Source organism: Lotus japonicus, chromosome 3 (assembly GCF_012489685.1).
Source record: "Lotus japonicus ecotype B-129 chromosome 3, LjGifu_v1.2".
Taxonomy (NCBI): domain Eukaryota; kingdom Viridiplantae; phylum Streptophyta; class Magnoliopsida; order Fabales; family Fabaceae; genus Lotus; species Lotus japonicus.
The window spans coordinates 81126903-81154748 of NC_080043.1; the positions used below are offsets into that span (position 1 = coordinate 81126903).

Consider the following 27846-nt stretch of genomic DNA (forward strand, 5'->3'; position numbering starts at 1 on the left):
GCTGTTAGTTACATGTTGTATGGGGAAAGGGGTGGCTGGAGTTTAATAGGACAGTTCGAATCTCGTTTCTGGCAACATAGGATTTATCACTTATCTAAATGAATTGATTCCAAAGCTATCGTTTTTTTTTATAGGCAAATTTTAGTGGTTAGTTGTTACTCCCTCCGTTCCTAAATAACTGACACTATTTCTAGTTAAATTTTGTTCATAATTATCTGCCACTTTACAAAGTTCAAGAGAGCATTAATTATACTTTACTAATTGTACCCTTCATTAATTGGTGGTAGAAAAGTTGAAAAGTTAGAATTAATATGAGAGATAAAGGGTATAGTAGAAAATTAGATTGTAAATTTAATAAAACAAGAACATTAATTGCTATTTCTTAATGAGCAGTGCTATTTGGTACGAAGGTCTAAGGCACGAGAGTGCACGAGGAGTAATTAGTGGCGGTTTTAAACCGCCACTAACTTGCAGTGCCAGGAAAAAATCCAAATTTCATGCATTTCTGGCGGTTTAAAACAGCCACTAAAATGCGGTGCTTTAATAACCGCATGCGTTACACATTTCTGGCAGTTTCAAACCGCCAGAAACTGCCTCGTGCGTGATGCACGAGACCCCACCTCGTGCCCCACAACATTTTTCTTTCTTAATACTTGTGCAACAACCTTAAAGTGTCAGTTATTTAGGAACGGATAAAGTAGTAAGTTAGAAAATCCCTTCAAATTTCCCTTCCAGAATTCGAACCCTGGACCTTCCCCTCCCCAACCCTTATGCCCCTATATTCAAATAAAAAGGTTGATACAAATCTCCAACTGGATGTTGTATTGGATACTAGGGGTGTCCAGCGGTCGGGTACGGGCGGGTTCGGGCCAATATTGTCGGATCCGATCGGTTTAAACAACCAAACAAGCACAACCGCCACCGTCCGGCCAGTATGATCGGATTTATCGGGTTCGGTCTTGTCGGGTCTCGGGCGTATACGGTCGGTTGCTCGGTTGAGAGAGAAAAAAAAAACAGAGTATAGAACAGAGGGCACAGAGGAGAAACACATGAATTTTTCATTGATATTTTGCATTACAATGACAAAGAAACCTCAATACAACAAATAGAAGAGGAAAATCAACAGAAAAATCGCATGGAAGGGTTCACACTTGTAGATCAAGCACCTTCGACCTTGATGAGACCGATCTGAGCGCCGCTGTAGATGGAGAGGCTGCAGAACTCCGGATTCGACCTCGTAGGTTCTATTTTGACAAGAAGAAGAGAACATCAACGGTGTCTATGTCAACAGCGGGGTGAAGAGAAGAGGAGAGAAGAGAATGACTGAGAGGTTATCTATGAGAGGGGAAGGGAAGAGACATGGCGGTGGTGGTGGCGGTTGGGTGGGGTGGTGGCGGTTGGGTGGGGGTGGTGCAGAGTGGCGGCTAGGGTTTCTGAAGATGAGAAGGGAAAAGTGATGGAGGCTAGGGTTAAATGAAAGCTGGTGAGGGTTAAATGTTGTTTAAATGGGCCGGGTTTCAATTTGTTTTTTTTTTTTACCCAGACCTCTCTCTTTCTCACTCAAATTGGGCTGGGCTAGGCTGTAGTTTTTTTTTTTAAAAAACTACTTCGGTCGGTTTTGAGCCCAAACCGAAACCGACCGAACCAAACCACAATAAACCGGTTTTTTTCAACCGAGTGACCCAAAAACCGGCCCGTTTTCATGAAAATTGGCTCGGTTTAGCCGGGTCCGGTTCGGGCCGGTTCACCCTGGACAGGCCTATTGGATACTGAGCCCTTCTAAGATGGAGTATCACATTCTTTCAAATGGAGATCTTAGTTATTTTCCTTTTACATATTACTAGTCAGAGGATGAAAAATTTGTGACATATACTAATTTTAGAGTTTGATTCATTTACACTTCTCTTTTTCTTTCATTAATTGAAACTAAATTTGCTTAATTGAAAAAGTATAAGGACTCAATTTGAGCAATTAAATTCACATTCATTACCTAAAACATCTAATTCACATTCATTCCCTAAAACATCTAAGCTGCAATTGTACTAACTTGATGGTAATGGCCCATTGGATTGGTTGTTCCAAGCTAATCAGCATTTTCAGCTCTAACAATAGAATGCATGGGGTATGAATGGAAAGATGAAGCGGAAAACTTACCATGCTTAAACTTATTACTCAAGAGAAAATTGTTCCAAGTTTAAATGCGTTGGAGTCTTACGTCAAAGTACAAACTGATACACCCATTCCCTTAGGGGGCGTTTGTTACATGGGTATATTTTACATTCTCGGGAATGATGGGTGTGGGAATGTAGATTCTCATGTTTGGTAGGAGATTATGAAAATATATACCCAGGTATGACATATTCTCGGGTAAATTATTTGCACTTGTTACCATAGTGCTCTATTCCCAAGCTTGAGGGTGGGTATCAAAGATTCCCAGGAAAGCTGAGAGCCTGAGATAGTGGGAATGCAGTTTTGTACAGTAAAATTCGATTTTGCCCCTTTCATTTGATTTATTGCATACGTTTGTCCATAACCATTCCATCCATTTCGGCATTTTGGTTGCAAGTTGTTGCCTCAATTAGCATCTTCTTCTTCTTTTATTATAAAAGAACATGACCTGGTCGCTATTTTATTGGTAGCAACAAATTGAATTTAAGGGAAATGTAGTCTGGTGAAAAATATGTTGAAAAAGTTATAAGTTTTTGACTTTTTATTTTGAGTTATTTAATAAAAAGCTACTACTTTTATAAAGTTTTTTTTAAATGACTATTGTTAAAAAAAAATTGAACGAGACTATTATTATAAAGTTGTTTGTGCATTTTGAATACTTACTTGATAAATATTTAAACGTATTTAAATATTATATATAATAAGTTCAATTAAGGAATTATATTTTTATTCGCATTCCTAACAAAATGTATGTTTTAATTATTTTTTAAAGTATAAAAAAAGATTTCCGGGAATTGAAGATTCCTGGTATCATTTTTCAATCCATGTAACAAACGCCCCCTTAATATTTTTTGAGTTATCCTCATGACATGTTGCATGACACATTGTTTTCCCAGCAATATTTGCAGGACAGTGAATCGCCATGTTCACGAAAAGTCACGACAGAAGAAATCTAAAAGAGGATACCCTTTACTGTTTACCTGCAAAGTTTGAACATTTTCCGTTTGGAGTTTCCAATCCAACCACAAAACGACACAAGCATAGGAACCAACAAATGGAAAACGACACAAAAAACCATCACAGTGGGTGTTTTGAGCTAAGGTGATACCTCCACGTCTAATCATCGTAGCTTCAGGAAAAAGAGAAGCCAAAGCAAACACTGTTGTCATTTTCACGTTTCAGAACTACTGTGCAGTCCATGAAGTTAGATATACTGTTACCCTTGCTTGGATTTATTACCTATGTGGCTCTGAAATTCTGTCATTTCTTAGAATTGTTAAGAACATTTTCTTTTTTGAAAATGTGAGGAATTTACTAAACATGTAGGCCAAGTGTTAGATAAAAGTGTGCAATAACATTCCATTGTTAAATTTAATGATGGTTGTTATTACAAGGGAAGCAACCACATGAACTGTGCCTAGAAAATTGTGAGTTATGGCCATGGACCATCTTTTTAGCATGTTGAGCGGCTTTCTGCATTTGCTCCATGTGCTTTTCTCTAGCTGTTTCCCTCCATTCCTCAGCCTTCCTGTGAACCACTGTCATTCTCTTCATCAGCTTCTCTTCCAGGTTTGATCTCATCTTCTGAATTTTCACCTAACCAATGTTTTCAATAACACATGCTTAGTTTCAATGATGTGATTCTTCAACTTTGAATAAACCCAATACATGGTAATCCAGTAGATTGGTGTTTTCAATGTGCCTAGAAGTTCTCAAGTCTCAACTTGATTTTTTTATTACTACTATAGTCTGGATAGAGTATTATTGATTCCCTAACTACAATCCAATGTCCAGCTGTGCAATTTTTAAACTCTATGAAACATAAAAAACTATGCTTCATGCCTTCTTTTATAATCCAGACAAAAAATATTTAAAAACTTTATCAATTCTTCATATCAAATATCAATGATAAGGTAAAACCAAACAATAACCATAAAGGAAAAATTAACATTACTCACAATATACCACTAAGATTATGGATTCAATTGCAATTATTTTAGTGCATGTATAAATATATGGTAGAAGACCACATTAAAACCAAAATCACGCTAAACAACTCCAAAAGCTAAGGGAGGTTGCTTCTGTCTCTACTGTGACACTGGGATTTTGGCTCACCGTATGTTTTCATAGTATATCCAAACAAGCTTTAATCTTCCAAATACCATATACATAGTGACATATATTGTGCAGTAGTCAGTCATGGTTTTGTTTTCAAGTTGACATAATTTTAGCTATAACTCAGATACTCCAAGTTTCTCACGGATTCCTAAATGTAATGATCACGTGCTCTCCCTAGTATAGAATTAGGAACATTATTAGTTCTGAGTTTTTAAACTCTTTTTTAACTAAGATTTAAGAGGGACGCATGAAGAAAGATATGTATTTGATTGAGAAAGACTGAGACGTGGAATGGAGACTGGTAAAGATAAAAATAATAGTGTCTATGAGTTGGGGGTGGCTCGAGGAAATAAGCCAACTACATGCCCGGCAAAACAATTGACTAATCAAAATTGTATATGCATATAGAAGATCGTCTTGGATTCTACATGGTCAGCACATCAGGCTTCACCATGTGCATCACACACTAATTGCTCTTACAAAGAGTTCAAACTGCTTGCTGAAGAACCAAGAAAAAAGCCGCCAAGTAAGATAGAAACTAATACTATTATTTAATATAATATAGAGAGCAAGACTTGAATCACAATTCATAAGAAGTGTTTGATTCACTTTTTATCTCGAAATAAGTGTTAACGTCTATTTGCCATGTGTCAACTAAATCACACTATTGATGTTTTCATCTAACATTATCTATGATGGCTTAACTAAACCATTTCAAACAACAATTCACAAGAGTTGGCAATGAAATACCTCAAGCTTTCTTGATTGAGCTTCTGCTTTAGCATTTTGTAGGTTTATCCAAGCTTGGATTTTTGCTTCTTCTCTTTGATACCTGTAACAAGCCAAATCACAATTAAGTTCTAGCCAGACATATCAGATGAAAATACAATATGCTGCGACTATAAGGTTTAGCTACCTAAGACAGCACTTAGTCTTCTCCTCCTCTTCCCATGTAGCAGCTATGCAGTCTGAGTCAGCTTTCTGGCTAGCATTATGTCTCAAGCTTTTCGACATTTCCTTATCTTCCTCCTCACCTGAGCTCCAATTTGAAGGGACAAAATCATACGGTGTCGCTAGCTGCAGTTTAGAAAAGTGGCACTCCTCCAGCTGAATCACATCAACAGTGCAGCCAGTGCTTTTGGGGCTAGCCAAGGCCAATGGTCCTGACCTACTTGCGGGAGTGTTGTGGCGAGCCGGGGATGAACTCTTGAATGGGGTGTGGCATCTTGAAGTTGTGGAACTTCCTATAGGAGTCATTTCTGTCCCAACATCTCTATGTTGAACCTCATGAACCACTTCTGTACAAGCATCCTGCATTGCCTCCCCAGCTGGGTTTCTAAACAAAAACCCTTCTTTAGTTGGCTCTGAATATCTGAAATTCGGCATAATTGGCTCTATACTGTCTGTGAACTTATCTACATTGCAATTCATAAAACATCAATGAGTTGTAATATTAGTAAATTTTGAACTCCAAATGGGATAAGGAATTTGGGGGTTTTCCTATTTTTACACAAGAGATGTATCAATTTATGGTGAAGTAGCAACAGCATCAGTGCAAGGTACTAAAAGAAGTTGAAATTCTCAGAATTGATTTTGACATTAAAATCAATTGTGGAAGTGTTCTCCAACATGCACTTAGAGATGAAAAACACCAAATTTTAGCACATAGATTTGCAGCTAAAAGACAAAATTTTAAAGCTAATGAAACTATAAAATTTGAAAAGGTTTTCAAAAAGGTTGGAATTTTATAAAGAGAAAAGATGAAGAATGATAATGATGGGAAAAAGTGTAAATTGAAGAGAATAAGGGTAATGCAAACAAGGGCAAAGGTAAAGTTTAGATTTTGAAGTTAAAAGATTGTGATCCCACCTTTCAGTACTATGTCTGTAGGACATGGGACACCATTGAAAGCGCCAAGTGCTTGATGGTGGTCCAAAGATGGAGACCTTTGGAAGGTTGGGACAGCTTTGGAAGAAACCCTTTCCTCTGTGACCCTCGATTTCTCCGAGAAACTCTCCACTTGCTGCTGCAGCTGCTTAAATCCATCCTCACATTGTTGTTGTCTGGTGCTGCTGATCTTGGAGGTGGTGTTGTGAGCAGGTGAGTCATGGCAGGAGCTGCTCATGAGCCATTTCTCTGCATCATCCCATTTGGAAGGGAAGCTCTTCCTTGAAAGGTTTCTTCCAATGCTGGAGCTGAAGCTGAAAACAGGTCTGCCAGGGGTTGAAGGAGCCTCTAGCCTCCTCTGTTGCTGTGAGACAGAGTCATTGCCATTTGAGGTTGGAAATGACTTGACAAACTCAGAGGTTTCCCTGAGATTGAGCTTGCAAAGTGGATCAGAGAAGGTATCTGCAAATGGGTTGTTGTTGATGATGTTGTTGTTGCCTTTGATCTTTCCATACAAGCTCTCAATGGGTGAATCCTGAACAACAAAAGAGTAAAAGTGAGTGAGATATTAGATATACCTTGTAATGCAGCAGAAATAAGCAATTGAAGCTAAAGCTATAAGACATGATATTAAGGAACTTTGGATTACCCCTTGTGGTAGAAATACAGATGAAGGTTGGAAGAATCTGTGGTTGGGGATGTCCATGAAAATGGGTTTGAGTGAGCTTGGTGGGGTTACTGGTGTGAAGAGAAATGAAGTATCTGAGTCTAGTGAAGACTGGTTAGTGTTGGTGTTATGGTACTTCAGTTACTAGTTACTTGGAATTGAGTTTGGTGCCCCACCCCTTAGGCTTTGCACCCCACTTTATTAAATACGGAATTTAAAGTTCCGTATCAATACGGAAAATAAAATTCCGTATCTGTTTTAGTATATAATGAGTGGTTGAAAATGTGACACGCATGCTTAAATACAGTACGGAATTTTAAGTTCCGTATTCAATAGGGAGAATATGGAATTTTAAATTCCGTATTTGATAAAGTGGGGTGTCAAGCCCCATAGGTGGGGTGCCAAACCCAACTCCCAGTGTCTTCATATGATGTTGAACAGTGAGTCAGCAGAAAGTGACCTTGTAGGGAGTGGAACAGCATCTGAGCAAGGAAAAAAGTAGATAGACTTAGTTGGACCAGGCCTTTTAAAAGTACACTAATAAAATGACTCACATGAATGAAGCCAAAAACACAGTTCTGTTTTCAAGCCAGTGTGTCACAGCTCACTGACTCTCCTCAACCATTGATTATTATTTATTATTTAATTTTATCTTATAAAATATATATTATGATAATTTTATGTCAATTTAAAATTTAATTTGATTAAATTCCTTGAAATCTTGTCTTACAAAATTAAAAAAATATTAAACACATATTTAATTATTACCATTTTAACCACATATCATATACGATTGAATCATTTACTTATACTGATTCAATGGTCGTTCCATTTTTAAAATATTGAGTAGACTCTATTCCTTTGTTTGGTGCATTTCACGGTAGAGAATAGTGGCGGTAAAAAGGTATATTGCACTCACTTTTCGCAATCTCTTCAAATTGGAGAGAAACCCACAATTTCTCTAATTTTATTTGTTTCTTACACATTACAAATTAATTGTAAATTATAATAGATAATTAAATATTATAAAAAACTACAAAATATCTAAAAATATAACAAACTAAAATATGTTTTGTATTTTGATAAATTTACTTAAAATAATATTCATATATATGATATAGATGTTATTGGGTTAAATATGTTTTTGTCTCTCTAACTATATTATTGATCAAAGTTATTCTCTCGCCAAAATAAAATTATTTTAAAACCCTGAAACTATTGAAATTCCTGATTTTAGTCATCATTGAAGCTTGAGTTGCTCAAGTGTCCGATGAGCGCTTACGTGCCACACCTACATCACCTGCCACATCACGTGGAAGATGACTCGTGTAATTGAGGTACTAAAACCAAATTTTGCAAATTTTAGAGGCACGAAAAACTTATTTAGCCTAGAAGGTTAGATGTTTTTCTCCCCTCAAACCCTCTTCCCCCACTCCTCACCGGTTTCCATAATAATCACTCACATTCTAGCTCGAATTTTGATTACAACCAATGAAAAAATAAGCTCAACTAAGATTCAAACTTAGTTTGATGAACAAATTTGTTTTTTAATTTCTAAGTTCTGAAATGCAAGTGTGCTGTACGGTAGCATGATTTGAATGCCCCTATTATTAGAATTTGGTCAAGCTGCACTTGTCTTGGATCTAGATATATACATTTTATGCCTTACATCAAAATAACTGTTGAACTCTTCAATCAACCTGTGTTTACTGCAGTCTACCTTGAAAAAATGAAGTTGTCCATGCTGTTTAAACTTTGAAATGAATCTCATCAGAATTTTATGGAGGCACCGAGGCAAGCATTATACTTATACTGGGATTTTCAACTTACAAGGCCATAATGTTGCAGAAATTGCGAAAAGATTTACAGTCCAATCCAGGTTCTCACCCATTTGATGAGGTAATTTTTACCTTTTGCTAGTCTACATCTCTTGAGTTTCATGCTTCAATACTTTCTTTACTCTCTGAATTTGTTTTTCTTTCCACTTGCCATTCCATTCTAGCATTCTTTAATCATAAAATGTTTTATAATAGGAAACAGGGCATTCTTCCTTGTGGATTTGTTTACATAATATACTTTATGACAAGAATATAATTTCTGTTTTCTATTAACAACTAGGGCCTAGTAGCATAACTTTTGAAGATAAAAACACGCATAACAAACAATTTAGATAGCTCTATCATGTATCATGAAGTATATTCTTCAACCACTTCTGTCATGTTTAGGTGAGGTCGATTTTAGCAAGGTTTAGGACATTGTCTACTTTCTTTAAAGACAAAAAGAAAAGAGAGAAAGGAATAAGGTAAGCAAATCACATAAACACTTTGCTAATTACCTTGTTTGAAACTGATTTTATACCACTCTAATGACACAGGCACACATGAATGGAAACATGGACATGATTTCTCAGTTGCCAGAACCCATCATTCATGACATACTCTCTTGGCTCCCCAACAAAGACTCAGCAAGAACTTGTGTCCTCTCCAAAACTTGGAGATATTTGTATGCTACCAAACCCATCATGGTTTTCAATCACTTTGAGTTTGATCCACAAATTGATGGCCATAGTTTTATATCAAGAGGCATCATCAGAAGACCTTTTCTTTTGGCCAAAACATACTCAGAGAAAAAAGAGTTGTTCATGAACTATGTGCAGAGTTCTTTGAAACGTTTCTTCCATCAACAGCAACATCTTCCACGGCTGAGAAAATTTGATTTAACAGTCTGCACTTATGATGACAAAACTGAACAAGAGTTTGGCCACATAGGTGAGTGGTTGCATGATGTGATTCATAATGGAACTGATACTATATGTCTTAAGATTATGTCATATCATGATGCCCCTTACCCTTTGCCTCATTTCATTCTTTCTTCTAAGATGCTGCAAGAATTGTGTTTGTCTGGGTCCCTTTTGCTCTTTGCTGGTAGGGATATCAGTCTTCCTTCTCTTCGTGTACTTTCCCTTTGTAATGTTCATCATGTCAATGATGATTTGGTCAAACATTTTTTCAGTGGTTGTCCTTTAGTGGAGGTATTGAGGATCCAAGGTTGCAAAAACTTAGTTGATCTTCAAGCTTCATGTCTCTCCAGGCTTGTAGAACTTGCCTTAGATTCCTGCAGCTTTGTTAGAACGGTTGAAGTTGGTTCACTAAATTTTAAATCTTTCTCTTACTCTCGTAGCAAAACCCCACCTAACATTACATTGTTGGGAGCTTCCAAAACTTTGACAAAGTTGAAGATGGAAATTTGTGGTATTGGACATCAGAGTCCATTTCATCAGCTGTCCGAATTCGTTCAGCTTGAGGAATTGGTTCTGGAACATGTTGATACTGGGAAAGTCCCTATGAAGATTTCTAGCAAAAGTCTCAAGAGGTTGGTCATTAGAAGCTTGCTCAATATGAAACATGTGGTAGAGATTGAATGTCCTAATATTACTGCAATGGAATATACATCCAACTTACTGCCATTCAATTCTCTGAGCCCTTTGAATCCAGAACATTTTAGACTTGAATTCCATCTTGTATTCCAACATGTTGTTTGGTTGGATGCCTTGAAGATAATATTTGAAAATGGTTTTACTTTTACCAAATACCCAATGGCCTGTCTTGTACTGAAAGACCATAAGGTAAACAATATGCATATATTCTTAGAATTTTTCTATGTTGCATGCAAATTTTATTGTCACACATTTCAAGTAAACAATGCAGGAAGTGATAATTCTGGATCTAGATGGTGTGTTGATTGAAGTGATGCTTTCTTTTCTCAATCGAGTTGAGGATTTGGAGTCTACATCAAGCATAATTATAAAATCAGGTTTTGTAGATGTGAAGAATGAAATTTTGACTCCCATGCCTCCACATATGGCATTTAATGTGGAATCATCTTGGACTAGCAACTTCACACAGGTATATAAAATCTCGGCCTCCTTTGCATATTTATTATTGTACAATATCTATAACTTTTCAAGACTAACACATTTTTTTAACAATATCTCTCATTTTATTTTTTTATTTGACAGGTCTTTTTAGAAAAATTATCAAGGAAAATGGAGTCTTGTAGCTGCTTTGTGGAGAGGGACACCAACATTGTAAATATTCCCTGTGTATTGAGGCAATTCCTATCTTCATCATACCAAATACATAGATTTGTTTCAAAATGGGATTGGAAAATTTGATAATGTTTGTTGTTGGACAATGCCCCTCATGTTCCAAAGATCGGTTCCAAGACTCTCTATATCTACTATAGAGAGGAAACATAACCACACGACGGAAGGCTCTGCAATGATGGAGGAGACCATGGATCTGTTGTGGTGTAATGAGGTTCTGTTATTTCTGTTTCCCTTTTTATGTTTTAATTAGTTAGTTGAAACTCTCATTCTTCAGGAAGTTTCATTTATGCAGCATACTTAGCTGAACACATTGTAAGCATGAGCATTCATTGTTGAATCAATCAATTCAGATTCTTTCTTCTTCTATGAATTCAGTTTCATAAGGACCTGATTAACCCGAAGACCTGCTTTGATTAACTGCATGCTTGGGTATAATTTGGAAGGTGAATTATGCAGTACCCAAAAATTATTTTGCGTGTGATACCGCATTAAGCGGCCCAATAAATTATTGTCAGACCATGAGCAATGGATGTTGAGGATTGATGTTGAGGCTTGTTGAATTTTGTTGAGAGCATCCAATGGTTGTTGAAGTCTGTTGAGAGGAGAGAGGGATGGCCAAATTGTTGAAGATTCTCAACAAAGTTGAGAGGAGAGAGGGACGCCACATGGCGGGAGCCGATTGGTGAGAGGAGAGAAAACGCAGAAGGAGAGAGGGAGCTGACACGTGTGAGGCCGTGATTGGTTCGCCGGATTTCTTTTACCCCTATCTTTTGAACTCAATTATTTCATCAAAAAAAAAAATTATGGAAAAACAATTTATACCAAAATTCATGATTTTTTTTTCTCTATAAATAGAGACTTGGTTCGGTTGATTTGGACACAGAAAAAAAAACCAAGTTTTTCACCATCTTATTTATCTATCTATTAGCATTTGTTTTGAAATGGATCCCAACAATCACCATTTCAACACCCAGAATTCTTCAAACAACCCATTTTACAACCAAAATCCCAACAACTATGAAGATCCAAATCAAATTTCTTACCAACACCCAGAATTCTTTAAACAACCAATTTTGTTAAGTGTTTATTGATTTAATTTAATTTAAATCGATAACTGTAATTTTATGTAATCATAAAAACAAAAATATAAAATTAAATAAAAATGTGAAATAATGGGGTAGGGTGAGTGGTGAGTGGTGGGGTAGGGTGTTGAGAGTTAAGTAAAACCATTGGAGTGGGTAATTGTTGAGAGAGTGTTGAATTGGAGAGAAGATGATGTGGAGTGTTGGGAAGAGAAAAAGTGGGGTAGAGAATGGGTAAACAAAATATTTTTCAACAAACCATTGTATATGGTCTCATGTGTGATATGATTTTGACTGTTGAGACTTATTGACGACATAGAGGGCGGCATCTAAGGATCGTGGCAAAAATGAAAATGATGGGCAGGTTTTGACACCTCTGCTTTGGAACAAAATTTTGGTGATACAAAGGAAAAGAAAGGGTTAAGAACTGTCTGAAGAATTACTTTGCGTAAAATTTTGGTGATGCATCCAATTAAATCTTTTCATTTTTTATTTTAAATATCTTTAAATTTAAATTCAATACGTTAATTATTGGTGAACTAGGAAAACAACTCATACACCAATGTGCTGATTTTAGACCGCCACAAAACATGTTTATTGTTTTTCCCTAATTTTTCCACTTTTGTGGATGTCTACTAAGACTAAAACCACTAGAAATGTAGATTTTTTTTTTCCATTGTGACCCAATAATTTTGGGACATGTGTAATAGGATAAAACTTTCTAAATTCATCCACGTGAAGTTATAGGGTTGATTTAGACAAGTCTTAGTTTAAATAATTTTGAATTGATACATAATAATTGGCTTAATTGCACATTTGCTCCCCTATCTTTCACCATTGTGCAATTTTCCTCCCTCATGTTTAAAACGAGCGAATTTACTCCCTCATGTATGAATTTGTGAAAATTGGCCCCTTCCGTTAAGTTGTCATCCAAAATTAAACGAAATTGCTTATGTGGCACTGCTATTTACACCACCTTAACCTTTCTTCTACACCACTTTACTATTTATACCGCCTAGACACATAAGTAAATAAAAAAGAAAATAAATAAAACAATTTAATTCAACAACCAACTTAAAATTAAAGCACAGTGCTGCTGCTACTCAAGCTCCACATTTTTTTGCACAACAGTTTCATAACATCAAAACTTCCAGTAAGTAACTTGAAAAGAAGTGATTTTTCAAGCCAAGTGCAAAAATCAGTACTTAATTACCCATTTTATCAACTCCACCGGTTTGTGTGCCTTCCGGATTTGAAATGACTCTTCCATTTTCCGAATCTGAATATATACCACAACTGAATTCACATAAAAACCCAAATAAAGAAACATTGAAAGATTGAATTTTTTTAATATGCACCCAGGAACAAGATCACCGTCTTCATAATCAACATCGTCCTTGCCGTCTTCCTCTGCTAGTCCTCGCCGTCCTCCTCCGCCAGTCTCATCAACCTCGTCCGAATGTTAGTGGGTCTGACCCAGAACCCCATATTTTCCTCCTTCATCCATCGCGAATAGCCATTGAATCTAAGCTCAGAGATCGCTTCCAACCCAGATCGATACCCAAAACTCAAAGGAAGGTTGATTTTGGGTTGTGACTGATGATTTTGAGGTGCGGAGGAGGAGAAGAATTCTGGATTTAAGAAAGCTTTGATTTTTTTCTTTCTGTTTGGCCAAGTCTTGTGGCTCTGATGAAGAGGGGAGAGGACGGTGATGGTGGGTCTGATGACTTTGATCAAGATTTTGTGTTTATGTTTTCATTTTTCTGGAATTTGAAGAAGGGGATGAAGATGATGGAGATGAACATAGTTTCAGATTCGGATTTGGATCTGTGAATTTGGGACTTGTTGAGACGTCAGGTACAGAAGATGAAGGGATTTTGTATAAGGAACAAAGGGCTTTGGATTCAATCTGAGATTATTTATCTAGGTTTGGAAATTTTTCTGGGTTTGAACGTAGAAGAAGATGAAGATTTTTTTTGATAGGCAGAAGAAGATGAAGATGATGGTGATTAGGATTTATTAGAGAGTTAATAATAATGATGATTAGGATTTGTTTAAATTTAAATGAAATTTTTTATTTATTGAATTTTTGTTTTTTTTTACTTACATGGAGTCTTAGTGGCAAAAATGTCAGAGCCACGTCATTTAATGACGTCCACATCAGCAACCTCCGTTAATCTTCAAACGGCTCACTAATGGAAGGGGCTAATTTTCACAAATTCATACATGAGGGAGTAAATTCGCTCGTTTTAAACATGAGGGAGGAAAATTGCACAATGATGAAAGATGAGGGAGCAAATGTGCAATTAAGCCTACATAATTTATAAATATAAACATGATACGCAACCACTATGAATCAGTGGAACAGATATAAATAATCCGTTGCTACAGAGTACAGAACCATTTGCTTGTCGGTGTTGGCATTGACATTTTGCATCCTCTCTTCAAGTTCAATGGCTTCCCCTCCTTCTGATTCCTCTTTACCTATAACAATCCACAACATTAATCCTAAGGTTTGTGCTTTCTTTTCTACTTGGTTCATGCTTGTGTGCTACATTTGCAAGCTTGGAACTGTAATGCTTGTTTGATGAACAAATTTGTTTTTCTAGGTTCTGAAATGCAGGTGTGCTATACGAGGAGAGATCTTCTCACTTGCCATGGTAACCTGATTTGAGTGTGCATATTAATTAGAATTTGGTCTTTCATTTAAAAGCTGCTCTTGTCTTGGTCAAATATATATACATTGTATACCTTAGACTACAGAATAACTACTGAACTACTCATTGTAATTAGTTAAGAGGTTATGAGTTAGTTATTCTTAGTTGCTAAACTAGTTTCAGCTTAAGTTAGTAACTCATGTACACAATGCTTGTATATATTGTTCACTGTTAATCAAAGCAGAACTAACTTACATTTTCTGCTAAATCATTGATCTCAATATGATATAGAGTCTATCCTAGATCCATTGATTGAAGACCATCCATCAATGGGCCTCCCGTAGATGTTAATTCCTGCAAATTCCATATTCCAGATGTCCAACCCTGAGTGTGAGAGGATGTGTTAAACGTCTCACATTGACTAGAGATATAGTTAAATAAATGTTTATAAAGGGTAGAGAAACTCTCACCTCTCGCTAGTTTTTGGGCTAGAATTAAGCCTAATGCAAATTCTAACAACGCGTGTTAACGACAGTCTAGCTTGAAAAAACGAAATTGTCTTTGCTGATTAAACTTTGAATTAATGGTTCTCTTCAGAATTTTGTGAAGGCACCTAGGCATTAAGCATCATATTTATATTTTATACTGGTTCTTTCAACTTACAATGCTATAATGTTGCAGAAATTGCAACAAGAATTACAGGCAAATCCAGGATCTCATTCATTTGATGAGGTAATTTTCAGCTTGAAAACTAATAAAATTATCCAATAAAGCAGGATAGATCTTTATCATTTTGGTTGAAGAAGTCACTTATGAGAGATGAATATAAAAAAACAAGTAATCTTTCTCTCTTTCTGCCTATTTTCTCCCACTGAAAATAGATACTTTACTGTCACGCTGGAAATCCTCAATCTCTTGGCCAGCAGCCGATAACGTTTTTCCGAGAGGTTTGTTTCTTCTTGTTGTTCTTTTCGTTGTGGAAAGCAATAAGTAATTAACCTAAAAAGTTACAAATTAACCAATGCTTGTTATCATAGGTTCTTGCATTATGTGACCATCCGGGTATTCTGGACAGAAGTGAAACACAGGATTTGTACAGGTAATTAGGATAAAGTCTAACTTCTTGACAACTAGTTATAAATAATTTGATGTTTCCTTAAATTGTACAAATTTTCATTTCACACTTCTAGATGTTATTTAGCATAATTTTTTTGCTGATAACCCTTGTCCAGATGGAACAAAATCATTGAAACTTGAACTATTTAGCACATTAGCTAACAGTTGCACGAGTTTAACTAGTAAAGCACCAGGGGCATATGAGTTTGAATTTTTCAAGGAATATCAGTTTTGTAGATTTTTTTTTATTTAACTGATGTAATCTATCTTGTCCTGTGAAACAAGAATGAGTAAAATTTGCTTTCATTGCTGATGATGATATTATCATGAGTTTCTTCTATATTCTGGATTTCAATATTCTTCCTCTTCTTATTCTCCCTTTGTGATTTCTTCCTATTCTCCCTCTATGATCTTCCTTTTCACAAATAACAGTTCTGATGCAATAGAGCGAACTAGGAAGATTCTGGATCAGATTCCTGCGAGAGCAACTGGTGCATACAGTCAAAGTGAGGTAGCAATTTTCTTTTCTACTTTATACTTTATATTAGTATTTTTCAGTATCATACATTTGTAATGGGCATGAAATTGTTCATATTTCCATATGTATCAGGGTATCAAGGGCCTGCGTGATACAATAGCTACTGGAATTGAAGCCCGTGATGGGTTTCCTGCTCATCCTAATGATATTTTCTTGATCAATGGTGCAAGCTCAGCGGTAGCATTGAGTTTTTTTTTTCTTAAACATAAATAATTTCATAGTTTATTGGTTTTTTATTTTATTTAAAATATGGATAAGTTTTAAAAGACTGTCTTTTTCAATGTTCAGATTGATATGATGTTACAATTACTGATAAGATCAGAAAGTGATGGAATTATGTGTGCCATCCCTATGTTTCCTCTGTACACAGACTTCATTGCCCTCCATGGTGGCTACCTGGTAAGGATTAATGAGTACTAAACTATAAAGGGGTTTTAATGCAGAACATAATTAAGTCCATGACTTTGAGGTTTGTTCTCTATGTGAAGATTTAGTTGGCTATGGGCCATTTTTTGCAGAGAAATTTAGAAACTTTACATAATGTGTATTTGTTTGGTATTATTGAAGCTTTTATTGGCTTGGAATCTGGGGCAAGTTGGTGTTAAGGTCATACGTTGACTAAAGATATGACCTAAGAAGTTCTTGTAATAGTTGGAAAATTGGAATATGTAATTGCTATGATACTTTACATTGGTTGCAATAGTAACAATTTTGATATTGTTATGAAGGTACCTTATTATCTAGATGAAGCAGCTGGTTGGGGGTTGGAAATATCCGAACTCCAGAAGCAACTGGGAGCTGCCAGGTCCAAGGGCATCAATGTGCGGGTTTTAGTTGTTATAAATCCAGGCAACCCGACGGGTCAGGTTAGATGCAAATACTTCAGTCTTGAGAAGTTTCACATTGACAAGAGATATGACCATATAAGTGTTTATAAAGGGTAGAACAATCTTCATATCTAAACTAGCTCTTAATGTAGAGTTACGCCTACCACAAATTCTAACACACAAATGGTGTTAACTTAGGGGGATGAAGCTATAATGATTATTTATAACATAACATGGTTTCTTTGACATGACACCAGGTTCTTTATGAGGAAAACCAACGTGATATCGTAAAATTTTGCAAGCAAGAAGGGCTGGTTCTTTTGGCTGATGAGGTATAACTGGACTCCTAAGGATACACAGTCATCCAATTTTAATACTTAATTATTGAACATGATATTCATTTAACAGGTTTATCAAGAGAACGTTTATGTTGTTGAGAAGAAATTCCAGTCTTTTAAGAAGGTATCTCGGTCCATGGGATATGGTGAGAATGATATCTCTATAGTATCCCTTCATTCAATCTCCAAAGGTAAGTTAACAAATAAAATAAGAGAAATTAATGGATGCAAATATATATATATAGGTGATTCATAGTGATGGATCATGTGTTTTTGCTCTGTGGCTTCAGGGTATTATGGGGAGTGTGGGAAAAGAGGAGGTTATATGGAGGTGACTGGGTTTTCTGCAGATGTGAGGGAACAGATATACAAGCTGGCATGTTTTAATCTTTGTTGCAATATAACTGGTCAAATTCTTACTAGCTTGATCATGAGTCCACCCAAGGTTAATTCTTTCTCTCCCTATAGTTGCATTTAATTTTTGGGGGATAAAATCATGTAGATTGGGAACAAATACAACATTTAACATAATTGTATCAATGAGAGGATTAGTGCTTGAGTGGCAACCTAATGAACTTACAAACAATATCTCAGAAACAGAGGTCAAATGACAGTGGACATCCTTAATTGCTAGTTAGGTACACTCAGAATATTGGTCAATAACAATAGGATCAAATGTCTCTACACTGTTGGTGTAAATTTTATTTACATAGACATCCTATCTTTCCTACCCGTTTTCAAAGTTTCAGAAATATTATCAGACAGGTTAGAAATTCAGCACATTCCACCACTAGTTCAATACTAATACTAACATTTGACATTCAGTGAATTCATTTGGTTTGTTTCTGCAGGTTGGAGATGAGTCCTACGAGTCATTTTGGGCCGAGAGGGATGGAATTTTATCATCCTTTGCTAGGGGTGCAAAGGTCAGTTACCAGAAAAAGGAACTAAGAAATTAATTTTCTAAAGAATACTAATATGTCACTATTTCTATGGTTTGAGTGCTGAGTACTAAACACTTTGTTTAATTTTTCTTGGTGATTTATCCTATTGACACTCACAGACAATGGAAGAAGCATTTAACAAGTTAGAGGGTGTAACATGCAACAAAGGAGAAGGGGCAATGTATTTGTTTCCTCGTGTTCGCCTTCCTTTAAAGGCTATCAAAGCAGCAGAGGCTATTAATGCAGCTCCTGATGACTACTACTGTCGCTGCCTGCTCAACGCCACAGGAATACTTGTTCTTCCTGGTTCTACCACTGGACAGGTTACTTTATATTTATATGGTGCTTCATTATTACAACCAATAATAATACTGGTGTTGGTTCCAACTTCCAACTAATTAGCTACATTAAATTTGCATGATTAATTATAAACTAGTTGTATTGTTAAAATTGTTGTGTCTTGCAATGCAAGGTTCCTGGCACATGGCATTTTAGGTGCACCATACTGCCCCGAGAAGACAAGATTCCAGCTATTGTCTCGCGATTCACAGAGTTCCACAAGAAATTCATGGATGAATTCCGCGACTGATCGATGAGAGATCCTGCTTGAGCACTTCCATTAAGGATATCAAATCTTTGAATAAAACAACGGTGGCTTCTAATGTGAAGCATCACATGGGTGCTTTGCCAAAACACCACCTATTTTTATGGGCTACAGCAGGTTTCGTTACCTGCTATGAAGTTTACCCATAAAACCATTAATTGTTTGTAATTGTAAGTTGTAATTGTTACTAAGGGTCTCTAGTTTGTATGAAATCCTCAACCCCTGCATTTTGAAACCCTACTAGGCTGATTAAGATAATGTATTATTCAACACTTAATCAGTGGATGAAACAAGTAAAAGCAGACCAAGAGATCATCAGCATCAGCAAATATTCGAGTAGAGCAATGTAATTTTTCCCAAAAAAAATTTGCAAATTGTGATTCTGATATAGAAACATTACAGACTCAAAGGACCACGCACATAAAAAGTGATTGTTAGAACTCTAAGGTCAAGAGTTTGATCCTTACGAGCCTCACTTTTAGGATGATCTCTGATGAGGGCCGTGTAGGCCACAAGGTAAATGAGACATTTGCCTTAGGCCTCAAACAAATAAAGATGTATATTTGGCCCCCAAAAAATAAAAAATTAGTACCTATATAATATATATATTATTGAGACTAAAGAAAGGTAATGAAATAATAAAAAATCATGTCATAATAGTAGTAGTAATGATTTGTATTAACAAATTTACATTTTCTAAATTGTTTGACATTTTATGATTTATATATCTATAGTTTATTAAAATTAAAATATAGATAGTTTTTATACTACTATTGAAATAAGTTTTTTAAAGTTTTTTTAAAATTGTTTAAATCATATGTAAGGTCAATAATGTTCGAGATGGATTGAATGAGTTAGATATTTTATCTATTAAAGTAAAATGTTAGAATTGCTTGATTATAAAAACGATGATAAATGATTTCGGCTAAAAAAACTAAAAAATTGATATAAAAAATTAATAATTTATATGATATATTATGTCTCTTTAAGATAATTGTTAAAAGAAATTACTTTAACATTTTCGCCTTAGGCGACAAAAAGTCTATACACGGCCCTGTCTCTGACATTCACTATTATAATAATAAGATATATTACTATACAATTTTATATAGAATGTGATTAAAATAAATGAGGAAAAATTGAACTAAAACAATTTAAAGAAAAGGATAAAATAAAGTTAGACAAAGTTATAGCTAGAAAATTAAAAACCATAAACGCCATTGTATATAGGGTTACATTGAGTAACTCAAAGTTGATCGGAATCATCTTTAACTCAATATGAGGTCATAAAATTATATTAACATTAACTACTATATTTTTATTCATTGGACCAAGTTAAATTTAATCTAAATGATTTCATTTATGACTTATGAATTTATGAATAACTGTGAAAAAAAATTTAGAAACTATTTTTAATTTGTATATTGTATACTATTAAATTCTACTTTATTTCGAAGATTTTAGCGCTTCTTTTTTAAAATGACTCTACGCTAATCTCGTCAATATGTCACTAGCGTTCTGCTAGATAATTTTAGAGTTATTTCTCTCTTCTATCATTTTAAATAAAAACAAAAAAACTCTAATCTAAATAAATAGCTTGAGACAAAATGACACATCATGAGATGAGCAACTTGCCCGACACCACTTTATCTTCTAATACATTAATTCATCGTGACAAGACATGAACCAAATAATTCTATAAACAAAGCATCTAGAATGATGCTTGCAATTATTAATAACTAATTAATTAATCTTGTGATGATGTGTGACATTACATTATTACTATATATCCTCGATCCACCCATGAACAATTTTATTCCTTTCTTCTTCTTATCCTCATCTTCCTCCTCCTCCCCATCATGTTCATGAAGAATTAGATTGATGGCTATTACCTTAAATCCTTCAGCTCAAATCTCAATTGAGAAACATGGCTCATTCCCAAAATATGCAAACAAAGAGTTCATGTCAAAACGCAGCGATGTCTCACAGAAAAAGACACCAGTTGGTCCAGTAGTGCTGAGGACCACAGCATCCATCAAGAACAAGGTAATTGTCTAATTATATTTCTTCTTCTATACTTAACTCTCATACTCTATATATAACAAGTCCCATGTGGTTAATAAATTGATAAACAGATTTAATTAGACTATAGGTTTAGTTTAAGGAACTTTCTGTTAATTATTGATGTTTCTTTTGGTTCTTAACAGGTTTATGAGGATCAATCTAAGGGCATAATTTGTTACCGTGATAAGAGTGGAGAAATAATTTGTGAAGGGTATGATGAAGGGCCTAATTATCAACGAATTTCAAGACCAATCTATCACCGAAGGTAGAGAGAATCTTCTTAACTCCCCACCCAAATTAATTGGTTATTTAACTCCAAATTTGTACTTTTTAATTGAAATTTTAGCCCTTAAGCTATGTGACTTTGGTTCCTTAATAAGTTCTTTTTAGTATATTTAGTCTTTCAATTTCCTAATTGTTACAATTTAGTCTTTCGATCAATTTTTTAAAAGTCATGTTTAGTTAGAAACTTAGAACAACTAGTAGGCATAAACTATACCTTACAAATAAAACACCCTCTGTAAATCAAAGAAAAACTCATGGTTCACTTTTATTCTACTGAAAATTCATAGATTCTATTTTCCGATGTATCAAAAAAAAAGAAAATTCATAGATTCTCATTTTTTTAAAGTAAAATTTTCACATATTGGATTAATTAAATTATGTTAATTATTCTTTTACTCAACAAAACTCATCATCTAAAATAAATATCATAAATTTCTTTCTCTTTAAAGCCTATCTGCTTTTATAAAATCCTACGAAGTTTATCAAATTTTGATTAAATTTCTGATTTTTTAGCTTTTAAAATCGTTTCTTCCAATCCATTACAATTAAAGTCCAAAATATATGAAAGAAGAGTTGAATTTAATTAATTTTAAAATTAGAGAAATTCAATTAGCTAGCTTAAGAGAAATTTCAATCACAAGTACTTCTAGCTAAGGGATAGTTGTGCATTGAAGCTTACTTTTTCATACTTATCTGATTGCAGTGGTTTTGCTGGTTTTAGTGATGCTGAAATCATGAATCTTCTACCAAAACAAAGTTGGCTTCAGATTGTAAAAGCGGAGGAAATTGATTTCAAAGTTGAAGGCGTTCCTCTGCTTGAGGATTTAAGCTGGTTTAATTCGTTTGGCTAATCAGTTTAAGGCATATTACCACAAAAACAGAGTAATAATAATGTAAATATAATGGTGACTCGAATAGTAATGCACAGTTGGTCTATTCCTGCAGAACATTTCACACATATTGTTTTCTTAATTGCTTTATCTTTTCGATCAGTTCATTCATTTGTATATTAAAGTGTTAGATTAGTTAGTATGATAAAAGAAGAAAGGGAACAAATGCTGACTTCATAATCATATATTTTCCTTTAATCAGACGGACCAGAATATTCATCATTGTCATTAGTACATGAAGAATGATGAATGTGAGGCTGAATTTGGAATGGTGCATCAATCTTTAAAGAAGATTAAACAAATGTGTCTTAATCACTTTTTTAAATTTGTTTTTGGTACATCGAAAAGAAAAATTGCACCTGCCTGGAGTCGATCCCTGAATGTCCCTTACCCAACCCATATGTCCTCCAGCTCTTATCACTTGAGCTATCCTACAGGCAGTGCTATCAGACTCGGACCGGTAATCGACTCGGTCGAGACACTGGGTCAATGAGTCAATGGTTCAACCACTGGGTCACTGGTTGAACCGTTTGACTCGGTTGACAATAAAAAAAAATTAAATACCATAACAGAATACCATAACAAAATATCACAAGAGATAAACTAATAATGTATTTGAACTGAGATAGCCAATTACTGATTTAAGAAATTGAACTGAGATAGCCAAATGCAATTACTGATTTAAGAAACAATCAACAATGTATTTGATTTAAGAATTTAATCATTCATATATGTTTGGCAAACTGTATATTTGGCATCATCAAATGAAAGAAACAACATCAAAGACAAAAGCAACAGGAAGAAGCTCACCAAGAGAAGAAGCTGAGATAGCTTAAAATAGCTAAACTGAATTAATTGATTTTGAGGGGAAAAAAGTGATCAAAACGCCATATCCATGAAAGGATATACATACTTCCCCATCCAAGACTTTGCCTATTACCAACAATTTACAAAAGATTCTCAGCTTTATGGAGGGTGGCTCCACCGCACAATAGCAAACACCCCACCCCCATGTGTTGAAGGTCCCCCCCCCCCTCTCTCAATTTGTTTGATACATAGAGTATTGCAATTTGTATTAAAATCTCTCATTCCCTTTCTTTCATTTAAGAAATTGAACTGAGATAGCTTAAAATAGAAACACCAAGAAAGGAGAAGAAGCTTACCAGGAAGAAGAGCTGAACCGTGAACCGCGAGCAAGGCGTGGTGGAGCGGCGGCGGAAACAAGCGAACCGTGGTGGAGCGGCGGCGCCGTCAAGCTTCACGTGGTGAGGAAGATCGAATGGGTGAAGGAGATGAAGCACTGAGGTCGAACGACAGAGTTTGAAAGTTGAAAGTTGAAACCCTACTGAGTGAAACGACAGAGTTTTGATTTTTGAGTTTTTTTTTTAAATAGCGAACCGGTCCAACCGTAAGGACCGAGTCACCGGTTTTTTGATTGAACCGGCCGGTTTTTTCCGGTTCGTAACGGGTTAATTGCACGGCCGATCTGATGCTCGGCTCGAACCGGCTTAGGGTCTTGTTCCCGGCTCAACCGGTCGAACCGGCCGGTTCGAGCCGAGTTTTATAACACTGCCTACAGGGACGTCTTAATCACTTTATGAATTCTAACTACCAAACTTCTTGTAAAGGAATTAGTAATGATCAAACACACGATTATTATTAGGCTTAGATGTTCAATTAGCCCCTGAAATTATAAAGAGAATCAAACATGTTCCCTGTAAAATTTTCGCATCAAATTGGGTTCCTAATTTTTTTTTTAATCCAATTAAGAACAAAGTGTATCAGGCGGTGATGTGGCTCGAATTTTAACCCACTCAGCATTTCCATGTGGCTTTTTCCTTTTTTTTTCATTCAATTATTTTCAAATCTTAATTTTCTAATTCCAAGTCATAAATTAAAAATAAAAACTTAATAAAATCTTAATACAAAACCTAAACTAATCACTAATAATCCCAAATCTTAATAAAAACCTTATCTAATCTATTCATCCCCAAACCTAACCTAATATGAATATATCAAAGAAATTAATATTAGTATCTAATTAAATCATCTCAACCCCTTAAACAGGTTGTAATAGAGTAAACAATCTGTGGTGGTGCTCCAATTCTGCCTCTTAATTTCTTCTGTACTGGTCCGTGAGAGTGCTCAGAGATGCAGGCCTCCGGCGGCACCTACGACACCATCCACCTCTACAACCTCTCCAACGCCTCCTCCTACGACTCCTTCCACGACCACTCCGCCACCGTCACCGCACTCGCCTTCCACTCAGCATTTCCATGTGGCTTTTTCGTTTTTTTTCATTCAATTATTTCCAAATCTTAATTTTTTAATTCCAAGTCATAAATTAAAAATAAAATCTTAATACAAAACCTAAATTAATCACTAATAATCCCAAATCTTAATAAAAACCTAATCTAATCTATTCATCCCCAAACCTAACCGAATCTGAATATATCAAAGAAATCAATATTAGTATCTAATTAAATCATCTCAACCCCTTAAACAGGTTGTAATGGAGTAAACAATCTGTGGTGGTGCTCCAATTCTGCCTCTTAATTTCTTCTGTACTGGTATGTGAGAGTGCTCAGAGATGCAGGCCTCCGACGGCACCTACGACACCATCCACCTATACAACCTCTCCAACGCCTCCTCCTACGACTCCCTCCACGACCACTCCGCCACCGTCACCGCACTCGCTTTCCACCCCGCCGACGCAGACGACTCCCTCTGCATCTTCGACGCTGACGGATTTGTGCACCTCAAGACCCTCCCCGTCCACCGCAAAGTCGTCAATGACCTCGCCCTTCACCCCTCTGGCACGCTCGCACTCACCGTCTCCCGTGATTGATGCTTCACCATGGTCAACCTTGTTCGTGGACGCATGAGCTTCTGTTGCCGTCTTGATAAGTAGGCCGCTGATGAGACTGTCTCAGATTAGATTTTTTGGTTTACAGATTAAGATTAAGATTAGATTAGGTTTTAGAATTGATTAGATTAGTTTTTTTTAGATTAGATAAGTTTTAAAAAACTTATGTGTTGGAATTAAAAAAATAGGATTTGGAAATAATTGAATTAAAATAAAATGAAATAGCCACGTGGAAATGGTGAGTGAGTTAAAATTCGAGCCACATCACCGTCTGGCACACTTTGTCTTTAATTGGATTAAAAAAAAATTTAGGGACCCAATTTGATACGAAAATTTTATAGGGGCCAGGTTTGGTTGACTTTGTATTTAAAAATATTTAGGGATCCAATTTGTGTTTAAATAAGCAAAATTCATTTTCATTGATTCATTTTTTTACTTCAATGATTAAGTCAATTTAAGCCACTTAAAACTAGTTAATAATAATAATTTTAATAGATAAATAGAAAAAAGAAAAATGAGGGTTAGTGTTTACATAGAAACTTCAAAATTTAGAATTCTTAATTTTGATGGTGAATAAGAGTTAGACGCTAATATTAATGAGAAGGAGAATAAGAAGGAAAAAAGTGTAAAAAAGAATAATATTAATTTTATGATTTAAATAATACTCTAATATTTTAGAAGAAAGTACTTTAATTTAAATCTAAATTTTTAAAAGATATGACTACCAAATAAGATAACTTTTTTCCTTTCTATGTGACATGACCGATGAGTGATAATGTTGCTTGTCACATTACCCTCTGTTAGAAGATTAATGACTTTTGTCACGATAAAGACTAAAACAAACCAACTTCGCCGTGGTGCAACTCGCAATGCTGAACCCCATTCTTCCTCCGGAATTGATAGAGGAAATTCTGCTGAGATTGCCGGTGCAATCTCTGTTGCGTTTCAAATGCATTTGCAAGTCATGGCTCTCTCTTATCTCCGATCCCAATTTTGCAAAATCTCATTACGACCTTGCTGCCAAACCCACCTATCGAGTTCTCTTCAAATCAAAGTCTGGTTTCAAGGTGACATCCATAGACATAGAATCATCACTTCATGATCATACTCTAGCAAGAAGTTACGTTCGATTAACCCCACACCAAATTGCTGATTACTATCCCATTTATATTTATGGTTCTTGCCGAGGATTTCTACTCATACAATGGAAGCATCGTAATCTCCTTGTGTGGAATCCAACAACAGGTGTTGCCAAACCGATATCCTACGTACTCACATGTTACGTGGATGTATGATTTTCTTTACGGATTTTGGTATGACACGTCAGCGGATGACTATCTAGTTATTCTTATTGCAATGTACAGATACGGCTCCACTGATTGTAAAACCCATATTGAGATTTTCTCCTTCAAAACCAATTCATGGAACCAAATTCAGGGTTTCAAATTCCCATATTGGACGACCAAGTTTGACCAAGCTGGGCTGCTTTTAAATGGAGCTCTTCATTGGTTGGTTTACTCCCGTGATACAGAGGATCATGTCATCATTGTCTTTGATTTGAAACAAATGAGTTTACTAGAGATTCCTATACCTCTTGATATAGACATGGAGTTAAAATCAATATCAAGACAATATTACTTGAGGGTATTGGGTGATTGTCTTTGTCTATGTTACCCTGCTCAGCATATTTGGGATGTCGCTGCTGAGATATGGATCATGAAAAACTACAAAGTGCAGTCATCCTGGACTAAGTCATTTGTTCTGCCTGTGAATTATGACATTCGTGATAGATTCTTTGTTCTTCCACTATGCTCCACCAAATCTGATGGATTCATTTCAACAAATTGTAGTGGAGGATTGTCGAAATATAACAACAAAGGAGTTCTTATTGAACATACAAGTACATTTGATCCTGATTTTGAGTCATATTATTTACAACAGTCTGCTATGTATAGAGAAAGCCTACTCTCCCTCCCTGGTGACTTTATGGAAGCCAAAGAAGACGGCCTATCCTTTTCATGATTTTGTTCCTACTCATCTTGCATCATGAAAAATGAGAAACTATAGTATTAGTAGCGGAATGCATAATATATTTGTGTCTTGGAAATTATTCTGAATATCAAAGGCTATTTGAGTATATAGAAAAAACAACTAAAGTTTTCAGTAAACGGTTAGGATTCTGGTCAGATTTTACAACATTACATTTCTCAAACTAGATAACAAGTTGTCTAACATGGTGTCTTGAACGGCTTAGATTTCCCTCAAATGATTATGTTGTTTGCTGAAAGCTCAACATTTGGAAAATGTCATAATCAATATATTTAGTGGTTTTTAGTAGGCTTTTAGTGTAAATGGACCTGATAGTTTCTTTGCGTTTCAGAGGAGGAGTTAGTACATGCTCTGTAAAAAAGAGTTGAGTGTAATTGGACTTAGTACATGCTATATATGTTGCATCTTTATCCCTTTTGCACCTCTTAATGTTATGATTTTGAATGGCAATTATTCCAATACATTATTGTTGCCTTCTGAACGGTAGATTTATGGTGGCTTTGATTCAGTTTCAGTCCTTGTTTGTACCTAACTTTACCTCCAAAGTTATCTAGGTTAACAAGATATATTACTTTGTAATTGAGCAGTCTAAGGTTGTGGAAGCTATATTTTATTATCCTTGTATTATTTACACAGG

General features: G+C 35.5%; 5 protein-coding genes across 7 annotated transcripts; 4 read left to right on the forward strand and 1 right to left on the reverse strand.

The window, feature by feature from the left end:
* Positions 1-3503: 3503 nt before the first annotated feature.
* On the reverse strand, positions 3504-7034 carry LOC130746394 (uncharacterized). Its single transcript, XM_057599009.1, has 5 exons — positions 6824-7034; positions 6157-6709; positions 5204-5702; positions 5038-5119; positions 3504-3765 (listed from the first exon to the last, which is right to left on the reverse strand). Exons 1-5 carry the CDS (start codon positions 6878-6880, stop codon positions 3541-3543), a joined length of 1416 nt encoding a protein of 471 aa, XP_057454992.1. The 5' UTR covers positions 6881-7034; the 3' UTR covers positions 3504-3540.
* Positions 7035-8592: 1558 nt separating this feature from the next.
* On the forward strand, positions 8593-11315 carry LOC130746395 (putative FBD-associated F-box protein At5g22720). Of its 2 annotated transcripts, none has more exons than XM_057599010.1 (4): positions 8593-8740; positions 9216-10466; positions 10549-10746; positions 10860-11315. In XM_057599010.1, exons 1-4 carry the CDS (start codon positions 8681-8683, stop codon positions 11013-11015), a joined length of 1665 nt encoding a protein of 554 aa, XP_057454993.1. In that variant the 5' UTR covers positions 8593-8680; the 3' UTR covers positions 11016-11315. The 2 variants fall into 2 exon arrangements, with proteins under 2 accessions (XP_057454993.1, XP_057454994.1); XM_057599011.1 differs by lacking the exon at positions 8593-8740 and adding an exon at positions 9015-9143.
* A 3074-nt stretch (positions 11316-14389) lies between these two features.
* Positions 14390-19384, forward strand: LOC130746396 (alanine aminotransferase 2, mitochondrial-like). The gene is made up of 15 exons (XM_057599012.1): positions 14390-14544; positions 14641-14691; positions 15370-15420; positions 15570-15635; positions 15726-15787; positions 16237-16315; positions 16415-16519; positions 16631-16741; positions 17071-17208; positions 17427-17501; positions 17578-17698; positions 17798-17952; positions 18359-18433; positions 18571-18774; positions 18924-19384. The coding sequence occupies exons 1-15, from the start codon at positions 14485-14487 to the stop codon at positions 19038-19040; spliced, it is 1470 nt and encodes a 489-aa protein (XP_057454995.1). The 5' UTR covers positions 14390-14484; the 3' UTR covers positions 19041-19384.
* Positions 19385-20856: 1472 nt separating this feature from the next.
* Positions 20857-22396, forward strand: LOC130746397 (uncharacterized). Of its 2 annotated transcripts, none has more exons than XM_057599014.1 (3): positions 20857-21101; positions 21263-21384; positions 22126-22396. In XM_057599014.1, the coding sequence occupies exons 1-3, from the start codon at positions 20937-20939 to the stop codon at positions 22253-22255; spliced, it is 417 nt and encodes a 138-aa protein (XP_057454997.1). In that variant the 5' UTR covers positions 20857-20936; the 3' UTR covers positions 22256-22396. The 2 variants fall into 2 exon arrangements, with proteins under 2 accessions (XP_057454997.1, XP_057454996.1); XM_057599013.1 differs by having other exon boundaries at positions 20859-21101; positions 22108-22396.
* A 3633-nt stretch (positions 22397-26029) lies between these two features.
* Positions 26030-27182, forward strand: LOC130744827 (F-box/kelch-repeat protein At3g23880-like). Its single transcript, XM_057596984.1, has 2 exons — positions 26030-26405; positions 26488-27182. The coding sequence occupies exons 1-2, from the start codon at positions 26030-26032 to the stop codon at positions 27180-27182; spliced, it is 1071 nt and encodes a 356-aa protein (XP_057452967.1).
* The last annotated feature ends 664 nt before the right edge of the window (positions 27183-27846 follow it).